The sequence below is a fragment of the Borostomias antarcticus genome, assembly GCF_949987555.1.
Source record: "Borostomias antarcticus genome assembly, chromosome: 33".
In the NCBI taxonomy this organism is placed as follows: Eukaryota; Metazoa; Chordata; class Actinopteri; order Stomiiformes; family Stomiidae; genus Borostomias; species Borostomias antarcticus.
The window spans coordinates 3080809-3092573 of record NC_140266.1 but is presented as its reverse complement, the minus strand read 5'-3'; the positions used below and the strand labels follow the sequence as shown (position 1 = coordinate 3092573).

General features: G+C 41.0%; 1 protein-coding gene across 1 annotated transcript in view; it reads left to right on the top strand.

Moving 5' to 3' along the window:
- Positions 1 to 5131: 5131 nt before the first annotated feature.
- poc1a (POC1 centriolar protein A) overlaps positions 5132 to 11765 on the top strand; it is a gene marked incomplete at both ends in the record, with an annotated part of 32547 nt that continues 25913 nt past the window's right edge. Inside the window, 6 exons of the mRNA XM_084460713.1 lie at positions 5132 to 5146; positions 5435 to 5519; positions 5914 to 6085; positions 7798 to 7977; positions 9303 to 9410; positions 9560 to 9675. Of these exons, the coding sequence (XP_084316839.1) occupies positions 5132 to 5146; positions 5435 to 5519; positions 5914 to 6085; positions 7798 to 7977; positions 9303 to 9410; positions 9560 to 9675 (676 nt within the window). The remainder of the gene's footprint in view (positions 5147 to 5434; positions 5520 to 5913; positions 6086 to 7797; positions 7978 to 9302; positions 9411 to 9559; positions 9676 to 11765) is intronic.

Genomic DNA, 11765 nt, shown 5'->3' with positions numbered 1-11765 from the left:
TATTTCCTCACAATAACATGTTAATCCCTTTTGCTCTGCCTTTGAGTAATTGAAATATACTGTTATTCCATCTTAGGGAAATGGAGCAGAAGAAGAGTAATGAATGAAACCGTGGGGTCATGAGAGGAGAACACTGCTCTGTCTCTGTGTCACTGGATTCTCCTGTCAGCACGGGGCCGAGCCTCAGAAAGATAGGCTTCTGTCCAGCGGGACCAGCTGGACATTCCTGTCGTCCAGGGCCGGCCTGTCCATTAGGCAATAGCCTAGGGCCCCACAATGGTTATGGGCCCCCACGATACGCGTGCAAAAAAACAACAGCAACAACTATGAAAGTCATGTTTATAATGCATCATAAGCACTTTCAAAACACATTATAATGCACTTATAATGCTTTAGAAAACTCTATACATGTTTATAGTCACGCATTACACCTTATAACAAGATTTGTAAATGGTGGTAGACACAATGTATTATACCTCCATGCTACACAGCACAATATAACTACCAAACTTTAGCCAGTTATAATCAGAATCCGAATCATTTTATTACCATTTATACTTGACATTCATTGGGATTTTTTGCGACATTGTGGAGCCAACAACAACACAACAATGTATCAGTTGTACCAGAACTCGCTTAGGGCCCAACAGACCCACGGGCCACGTCGGGCCAGTCCTGCTGTCGGTGGCTTCTGTAACTTGCTGGATGACCCTCACAGCATATTTGCTGGACACCAGATAACCAGATAACTATGACCTTGAATGCTTTACATTTTCAATATTTTCACAGAATGAAACCTTGATGATAGACACTTGATGACAAAATATATTTTATAATGTAACTGTATTCTTTTATGCACTGTATGGCAACCTTGGGTGTATTGAAAGATATCTCAAATAAAATGTACTATTATTATTATTGTTGTTGTTGTTAAACTTAATGTATACATTTAGCCAATAATAATTGTATGTTTGTGTGTGTTAATGTATTTGTGTAAGTATGTTTGTGTGTGTGTGTGTGTGTGTGTGTGTGTGTGTGTGTGTGTGTGTGTGTGTGTGTGTGTGATTGTAGTAGTAGGCTGTGTTTTTGATCTGTGAGAAGAGAGGAAAGATCTGCACACTGATTTCTCCCGGTCCACTTTATTGAAAATATACGCAATGGTTCTTCTTAGGTCTTCATCAGGCAACTGTGTTTTTGATCTGTACATGGACCAGGCTTTCCAAGATAAATATCTTAATCTACTTGAAACTATTACCAACTTTGGGTTTGTAATGGATACATTTGATGGAACTATCTGAAGAGAATCAAGAGTGAAAAGATTTGCCGAGGTTCGCTCAAAAGGTTCAAACTCAGGCCAAAACTCAGATAACAGTTGCAACCGGCTCCTGTCAAGAATAAATCTCACAGAAGTGTCTCTGTTTTGTTCACACTTTCTATATTTACAGAGTTTTGCTACTTGAGGCCAAATGCAGATAATTACAATGTGAGACAAAAGGAACTAAAGATTAACCATTACCACAACAGGCTGAGCTGGGTAAAGACACAGTGAGGAGCCCTGGTGTGGCTGGGTGCTACATTGTTTCCCCCATCAGCCAGACCTTGTTTTACGATCAGGAACGAGGATGTACAAAATAAACAGGCTACCTGACTTTACTGCATGACTGCTTACCTGAAAACTTTTTTAGTGTATAGTGCTTCCTCCTTAGATTTCTTACTCCGATTAGTGGGTGAGTGTCTAGTAATCTTTGGGAAAATATGAATCACTGCTTACTACACCACTGAGAATAATACTTGTTTGTTAATGATTCACATGGTATGCAGTACTGTAAATCCTGTGGGGGTGTGTTAGTTGTAGCAGTAAAGTTAACCCATTCCCTGGCTGCTCTGGACCAAGACACCACCAAGCATAACATGCCCTTCATAACAGGAAGGACTACAACCAAGTAAACAAAGAATAGTCACGCAAACAGCACAATAACTGATATATATCAAATTTTAACACTGGTTTATTCACAATGGCCAGTATATTGTCATGTAAACATATGTTTTAAAACAAGCGATTGACGTACCAGTTAATATAATATCTATGGTAATGGTACATTCTCCAGGCTGTCGACTAATCAGTAGGTGAATTCCATTACTTCAGTGGTTCAATGTTTGTTCATTGTAACCTTATTGTTTTCTAATCTACAGCCAGTGGTTCTACCTCAGGAAAGAACCACCCTGATTACATAACATCTTATGTTAACGCTTGTAACTCAACACCCATTGCAAGAAAGCAAGAGAGCAATATCCTATTGTATACTGCTACTGTACATCCCAACTATGCTATTAAACCAATGTGCTAGCTACTGTACATCCCAACTATGCTACTATCAAACCTATGTGCTAGCTACATCCCAACTATGCTACTATCAAACCAATGTGCTAGCTACTGTCCATCCCAACTATGCTACTATCAAACCAATGTACTAGCTACTGTACATCCCAACTATGCTACTATCAAACCAATGTGCTAGCTACTGTACATCCCAACTATGCTATCAAACCAATGTGCTAGCTACTGTACATCCCAACTGTGCTACTATCAAACCAATGCGCTAGCTACTGTCCATCCCAACTATGCTACTATCAAACCAATGCGCTAGCTACTGTCCATCCCAACTATGCTACTATCAAACCAATGTGCTAGCTACTGTCCATCCCAACTATGCTATCAAACCAATGCGCTAGCTACTGTCCATCCCAACTATGCTACTATCAAACCAATGCGCTAGCTACTGTCCATCCCAACTATGCTACTATCAAACCAATGCGCTAGCTACTGTCCATCCCAACTATGCTACTATCAAACCAATGTGCTAGCTACTGTACATCCCAACTATGCTACTATCAAACCAATGCGCTAGCTACTGTACATCCCAACTCTGCTATCAAGCCAATGTGCTAGCTACTGTCCATCCCAACTATGATACTATCAAACCAATGTACTAGCTACTGTCCATCCCAACTATGCTACTATCAAACCAATGTGCTAGCTACTGTCCATCCCAACTATGATACTATCAAACCAATGTACTAGCTACTGTCCATCCCAACTATGCTACTATCAAACCAATGCGCTAGCTACTGTCCATCCCAACTATGCTATCAAACCAATGCGCTAGCTACTGTCCATCCCAACTATGCTACTATCAAACCAATGTACTAGCTACTGTACATCCCAGCTATGGCTTCCTCGGAATTAGTGACAGTTGTCTTTAATTCAGCTCAGATAAGCAATAAATCAATGTTATGTATGTTGGATTAACAAAATATGTGAAGGAATTATCTGTTTTTACTCAGCAACTTTAAGAGCTTACTGTATTCAACAAACCGACTAGTATATGTTTGGATTAGCTCATGGCTGCGGCTTGTTGTCCTTAAGCGCCCTTTCTGTGAGATCTAAACAGGAACTGCTATCCTGTCCTGCACCTTGTCCTATCTCGTCTACAACAGCGCATGCCAGAGGCCTACTCTAGACAAATTCCTAGTATGTGTGCACCATATATATGTATATACATGGCCAATAAAACTGATCTTGAATCTTGAAACGTCGTCAATTTGTAAGTTCACTGCTATGTAGTAGCTGCTAGAGGAAGAATGTAAAATAGATGCTGGCAAGCTGACAATAATTAACAACACCTTCACAGCTGTTGTGAGTAATAGTGATGATAAGGTCTGGTTTATGTTTTTAAACGTGCTTTATAAATAAAGTTGACCTTGACCTTGACCTTGACCTATGGATAATGCAGGGCGGAAGTGGTGAAGTTGATTTTCAAGTTTCATTTCCTCCTAACCTTTTACATTTTGCGGAATTTGAGAGGTGAGCCTTTCATCTCACATTGTGTTGGTTTGAAAAGCTTCAAACAATTGAACAATACCACAGACAGAAAACCCCTTATGTCACGCTGTTAGGGACTTAATGAATGAGATTTGTTGGAAAGCGTTTCACAACACTGCACACCAGAACCTCCAGACATAGGAATAGCTTCTTCCCTTACGCCATCACTCTAATGAACAATTGTGACCATGTGACCTGTTGTTACCTGACCTCAGGGCAATGCCTGTCTAACATACTGTATACATAATCGTACACCCACAGACATGTTCATTGTGCAATAATTTATTCATACATTTCATAGTATATTTAGTATATTTCTTTTTATTTCAGTTTTATTTATTAAGTTGATTGTCATTGTTGTTGTTGTTCTGAATCTTATTCTGATAAACCAACAACTTCAAAACAAAGAAACTGTTTGGATTGTTCTCTATGCTCACATAATCCAGCCATTATGTAAAAATCAATAGCACGTTCAAATGCCCATATTTAGACATTGCATGACCTTTTCTTGTAAAATCATGTTTTTGAGGTTCTGGAGGTGTGTATATTGATAGGGGAATGTTATGTGACTGTCTCTGAAGTTTAACTGCCATATCATTATGAAGCATATAAGCACAACCTACTGATGGTCATGTCAGCTCATACACAGTATGTGCCATGACAAATATCTCAATCTGAGTCAAACTAATTTACCTGCCAAGGGCAATTAGACGTAGGCCTACTAAAAGTGTCCCTTTGTAAAGTGAGGGGATCTAGTGTAACAGATGGCTGGTGACATCTGGTGGCGGCGAAGAGTGGGTGCAGTGTGCAACGTCTCTGCTGGGCTGAAACTCAAAACATTCACCCCTGTAGTGAATATTTTGATATTATATAATGTAAAGTAAAGAATTCACATTGTTTCAATATTTTTCCCAATATTTGGTAGGCTATATTTTTCAAACACGGTAGCCATGCCAGAGCAATTTTGCCAATTTACTCGTTGACGCTTAATTTTAGTCGGCCAAATAAAAAAGTAACTCACCTTTAATTTTGAATGGAGAGTCAGCGCCCAACCGAGGCGCGTAAACTGAAACTCCGGTTATTGTTGTCAACAACCGGTGGTTGTGAGCCACCGAGACGAGAAAGTCTGAACTTTCTCGATTATTCCAAGACAGACCACTATAATGAAACCTTCGACTACGTATAACTACATATAACATCATATAAATAGCTAACTACCAGTAGGCGGTTTTGTGTTCAAAAAGAAAGATGACATCTGCATTGGTAAGACAGGACGTTATTGGACGCTCGTTAGCTAGATGGTTAGATATTTAGCTAACTATACAGCTAACTAGCTAGCTAGGCTAGGTAGTTATCTACAGTAGATAATGTGATAACAAGCACTACTGTTGCTAACATTAACTATGCCGAAGATCTAACTAGCTAACTAACTGTAAACAACTGTTCCTTAGCTGCCAAACTGGTTGGAAGCTAGAATGAGGATTCGTCTATCTAGAGAGGGGATGAAAACAAAGCGTTTGAGTTTTATTTCCACTTTCTTTAATTTGTTAGGATGACCCAACCTTGGAGCGACACTTCAAAGGCCACAGAGACACAGTAACAAGTGTTGACTTCAACAGCAACATGAAGCAAATTGGTAAGGGTTGTCAAAACTATACCTGCAGATGTAGACCCACTATGGGACACACACTTCTATTTTGACTTGTCCCAGTATTGATATACTGTTGTGATACAAGTCAGAGTATAAAAAGATATGCGCCCCATTGGGGGGGGGGGGGGGGTTAAGTGTTGATGGTAAGGTTTATGATGAAACTATGATCATAGTAAGAAGGAGACCTGATGCTTTCAAAATGTGTCTGCAAGTGACGTGTGTGTGTGTGTGTGTGTTTGTGTGTGTGTGCGTGTGTGTGTGTGTCTGTGTGTGTGTGTGTGTGTTTGTGTGTGTGTTTGTGTGTGTGTGTGTTTTTGTGTGTGGTGCGTGTGTTTTTGTGTGCGGTGCGTGTGTGTGTGTGTGACCATTCCTCCTCCAGCTACAGGCTCCATGGACTCATGCCTGATGGTCTGGAACATGAAGCACCAGATGAGAGCCTACAGATTTGTTGGACACAAAGATGCTGTGATGTCCGTCCAGTTTTCCCCCTCTGGTCATCTCGTAGCATCCGCGTCCAGAGACAAAACTGTCCGCCTCTGGATCCCCAGTGTGTAAGCTGAACTGTAGGCGCACAACACATGGACCCACATACTGTACACGTTAGTAATGATTACAGTAATAGTCCTGGTTAGTAATGATTACAGTAATAGTCCTGGTTAGTAATGGTTACAGTTATAGCCCTGGTTAGTAATGATGACAGTAATAGTCCTGGTTAGTAATGATTACAGTAATAGTCCTGGTTAGTAATGGTTACAGTTATAGCCCTGGTTAGTAATGATGACAGTAATAGTCCTGGTTAGTAATGGTTACAGTAATAGTCCTGGTTAGTAATGATTACAGTAATAGTCCTGGTTATTAATGGTTACATTAATAGCCCTGGATAGTAATGGTTACATTAATAGCCCTGGATAGTCCTTAGATCCTTTGACATGACAGGGGTGGAAGAGACATTGAGATTGCCACTAGGTGGGAGTGGTGCTGCATTTTAACACCTAGCTTGTATACCCCAGTAGTCTCATAGCCAGACCTATCTCCACACTTCCTTTACGCTGTGCCAGCGCCGGAGACAGGTCTGGCTGGACATATTACCATTCTGCAATAGGGGGGGGGGGGGAACGCAGTAATTTCTTTAAACCAATCACAGTCGTATTGGGCGGAGCCAGCCCCGGACGCCGCGACGGTGCTCTTGCAAAATAGTCTGGATCGAATCTGATTGGTGCCGAAAGAATCTCTCGGCCCGAATCAGATTAATTTGCGTCGCCAGTCTCGCCACTGATTGGGCAGTGTGACAACAATTGACAAGGTTTATTGCCAAAACCTACATCCGTTGAGTCAGACTAATCCCCCAGTAACTCAGTAGGCATAGAAGAGTGATTGGTGTTTGTGTCTCCAATCATTACCTAAGAGATTCCTCAATGGCATAGATAATGGGTATTAACACTTTGATCTGAAGGTAGAGGTACTCGGCAGCAGAAGGTGGAAGGAGATTTGGTTCCTGCCTCAAACCAGACAGACATAAAGCAATGAGATGACTATGGTTGTCACAGAAGATTAGCCAATTCAGAACTAGGTCACTTCCAATCTCTGGAAGGGTTTAATGGAATAGAAAAAACCTCAGTCCATCAGACTGAAGAAGCAGAAATCACAATTCCTCAATTACATTGCTTTGATTTGTTTTGTCTTCATAAAAACATCTTGGGTATAATAGATGGTTGGACAAAAGAGTGTGAATATTTGATATGACTGAATGTCATGGGTCTTTATTTAGAGAATGTACGCTAGTCTGCAGCTTTGACAAGGCTAAAGCGTTGACCACTATGTCGGTGTTCTTGTTCTTAAAGGTACCCAATGTAGTTTTTGACCCCTAGTATGCGCTCTAGAGCAAATTTGAGAAGGTGGTCCCTGAAAATCGCGTACTACGTCATTGCGTCAATACGCGGAGCACATAATAGTGACGTTTCACACATCTTTGTTGTTTTCAAAACATTAGCTAAATATCATTTTGCGAAGAAATTAAAAGGTAGGAAAGACATTCAAGTGATTCAACATGTTTATTAGACTACAAGGAACCATATAATCGAGGAATTTCGAAAATAAACAAAGAACGGATCGTTTTGATTCACGTTTCGTTGGGTACCTTTAAGCATTCCTAATAGACTAACTGCATTTAGAAAGAGAAGCTGAAAGGAAAATGACCATCATGGATGTTTTCATGCACCTCTTAACGATTCCATTCTATTCTTGTCCTGTGTGTCTGTGGTAGGAAGGGTGAGTCCACAGTGTTCAAGGCCCACACAGGGACCGTTCGCAGCGTCAGCTTCTCCAGCGACGGCCAGAACCTGGTCACAGCCTCCGACGACAAAACCGTAAAAGTCTGGACCGTCCACCGTCAGAAGTTCCTCTTCTCCCTCAACCAGCACATCAACTGGGTGCGATGCGCCAAGTAGGTGATATATGTGCACTGAACATGAGATGTTTATTTTAAGGAGGTGTGGGGAAAGTTGTTTATACGTCAATACGGCGTGGCTTCTGCTAGTGGTTTAGGAAATACTAGTCGGCTAAACTAAATATATACTTTGAAGAAGAAAAAAAGATTTAAATAATTAAAGTTGCCTCACCCACGGTACTCAGGCATAGGGTAGGGTTATTGTCACACTATATTGGTTGCACCTGGCGGGTATATAACCCAAAGCCGGCGCGTGGATAGGCTCGCTCTTGGACTTTAGTCATATGCATGTTCCCATTGTCGCAGTCTTTCACAAACTGATGGCTATACAGTATTTGCACAAATGTTAATGCACTTTACTGCCAATGGCACCACTGACCTAGTTACCATTATGCTAAATTAGCCTACTATTAAGACTGCGGATGTCGGTTTGAAGCTAAATGTTATTCAAACATTGGTCCACCAAAAACACATATAGAATAATGTAAAACAGTGCAAATAAAAATAAATCGAAATAAATAATAGGCATACTGTGCTAAAAAACAAAAAAAATAGCCAAAAGAATTTAGTTGATAGCCTACTGCAAAATGGTTTCATTTCAGCTGACCACTACACAACTAATTTAATAATTATTAAATAAATAAATATCAGGTGATTACTTTGCTTTTTTGTGCACCATTGTTGAATAAATTAAGTTTCAAAACGTAATTTAATTTATGTTATTAGTATTCAATGATCAGGGATGCACATTGCCACTAAAGTGTGCAGACACTAACATAAATTCTGTGTAAATCTAGCCTAATCATTTGGTTTGTGTAAGACTCGTTGGAAATTTACCCAGTTGGAAAGAACTTGGAGGCAGACAATTAAATTAGGAAAATAGTTTATACATTCCAACAAATGGTTAATGACCTCGTGCTGTTAAGTGAGCAACTGTCACAGTACCCCCCATTTTAAATTGGCAAACAAGACGAAGAGCGAGTTAATTGAGTAGCCTAGCCTGCGAGTGCAAATGGGTTGCTGCTGAGTGGTTGGTTAAAAAGATAGAACTTTATTGCAGACACACAGGTCCATATAAAAAATAAAATACAATATCAGACTAGTCGTATAGTCAGTTTCAAAACCACCGTATAATCGTCAGTGAAAATAGTCACTACGCACATCCCTGTTCATGTAGGCTTATCAGATTACAATACCATTTCTATCCTGTGTTTGCTATACTGCTCATTGGCACGCTGAATAAGTCGGTATCGTGACGCTGTCTTTCGGTCACTTCACACTGAAATGGAAGTCATTTGTGTCATTGACGATCTTTTCTTCAGATTTTCTCCAGATGGCCGATTAATAGTGTCGGCCAGTGATGACAAAACCGTCAAGATCTGGGACAAAAACAGTCGGGAATGCATCCACTCTTTCTATGAACATGGAGGGTATGTATCTTTCCTGGTGCAATGGAATCATTAATTATGAGTGCAGTTAAAGAAAGCTTACTCAAATTGTTCCTTAAATGTATGTGCAGATATCAGTGTATTGTTGAAGGTAGTGGTGTCCATGCTGTTTCCCTCCTGCTGTGTCTCAGGTATGTGAACTACACGGACTTCCACCCCAGTGGGACCTGCGTTGCTGCAGCCAGCACCGACAACACCGTCAAAGTGTGGGACATCCGCACCAACAAGCTGCTACAGCACTACCAAGGTAAGGTCTGAAGCAGTCATCACAGTGTGTGAATGCCCAGGGGCTTGTAACTGGGCAATCTGTCAATGCTACCCTGACAGCTACAGCTTTTTAAAAATACATAAAACATTAATGAGGACTTGATGAGGCAGAATCAGGTTGTATTTCTAATTAACAGTGTCTTTGGGTTGAACCTCCCTAGGGCTCTGCAAGTCTGAATACAGAGAATTCCCTTTGTGAGAAGTGATTGGAGCAATCGGTGTCAGACTCACGCTTAGATTTAACTGTGTGTAATTACACCCCTCCCTCGGAGCAGAGCTGGAGATGAAAGATGGTAGATAATGTCTCCTCGAGCCAATCTGCAGCTTTGTGAATCATGCTGGGCCAGAGCTGAGCTGATTGTCAGCTGTTACAATGCAGCAGCTGGACTGTTAGCACTGATGGGTATAGCTGTGGCAGATTTCAAGCACTGGTATCAACCTGGTTATGCCTGGTCTACGCAATTAGAGATTGAATGGGCTTTTGCTGCGTTCCATTGCCCGTCGGAGGTCGGTAGTTCCGCGTCACTGCCGCGTCAGCAGTTCCGACCTCCAATCTAAATCTGTTCTATTGCATCTGCTCAGGAACACACGGACACCCACAGCAAACTCATGTTCGCGTTTCAAGTATTTGAACAGCTAAAACATCACCAACGATCTCATTTGAGTCATCACACTGCCGTGAAAGCTACAGAGTCGTTCGAAAACACAAAGCGTGGCAAGATAAAGTAAAAATTGATGAAAATGACAATTCTGCTTGCCGTTCACAACATGTTGTGTGCGCGCCGCCATTGTGCTACTGATGTCAGGTGTGTTTATGGGACCTGGTGGATGTCACCCGAGTTCCCGACCTGGAAGTCTGACTCCGTTCTATTGCACTTTTCCGCGGTCAGATCTTTCCGAGTCCCGAGTACAATAGAACGCAGCATTTATCTCTTAACCCTTTCGATACGACCACGTCACCGGCAACATTTTAAAAATATCTAACAAATATTTAATCATATTTAAAAAATATCTAACAAATCTAAAAAATTCCTCACTCCAACACTTGCTGAGAAACTGCGCTTCCTAGTATTATAGGGAAAATCCAATTAATATTCAAAATGTTGTCACTCTACTTTCAGGGTTAAAAGGGTTAAATTCAATGGTTTCCCTATAAGTGATTGCATTTAAAAGGTTTGTTAAACAGTCAGTGGTTTCTGTAGAATCTAACTGAATTTCAGCGAAAGCGTTAACAGTGTAATCATAATGCAGGGAGAAATTTGATAATGAAGGGGGAAATTAGATGAGACTGTGGGAATATTAAGCCTACATATATGTCCCATGGATTTGTCCGCCTTGCCCATGTGGATGTAATGCATTTTACCTCATGGTATCACTAGTTGTAATACTAGCAGTTCACCATTAGAGGGAGTTGTATACCTGTTGAATCTGAGTGAATAGAATGGGGATCTCAACACTTGCTTTCAGAGACTCAAATTGTAACCATAAGGTATTCAACTAGCCTGTCTGATATGATGCTAATATAATTACCATATAGTTCTGATACCCGATGGAGCACGCAATCACCAATTGTCCATTTAGTCAGGCCTAATTACCTCATTTAATAACCAATTTAAACAATTTAACCTGACACTGTCTCCTCGGGACTTCTGCCGGTATCCCCGCCTAGAAGTGAGCTCATTTATGTGTTAATAGTCCCGATACCTGTTGGAGCGCCTCCAGTAACAGAGATCTTCTTTTTGCTGAAAATACCACCAAGGCTTTGTTTACACATAAACGGGTGTTTACATAAACGTATATTTCCCCCTCTCCGTTTTAAACCAGGCCAGGTCCAGCCTGGCTTATGTGTGTTGGCTGGCTTGTTTCTGTGCGGGACTGGTAGGACGGTAATGTTGGATAAATAAAGATAGGTCTTGTCACCTGGACACATCAGTTCCAATGCTTCCAATGCTAATCCAGCACAATAAGAGCAGGATAGCCAGTTAGCTCATGGGCTCACAACAACTAGCAGCAGCTTCCATAACATTAATGGTAGCGGTCAGTGGCTAAAGCAGTTACACTGATGATAAC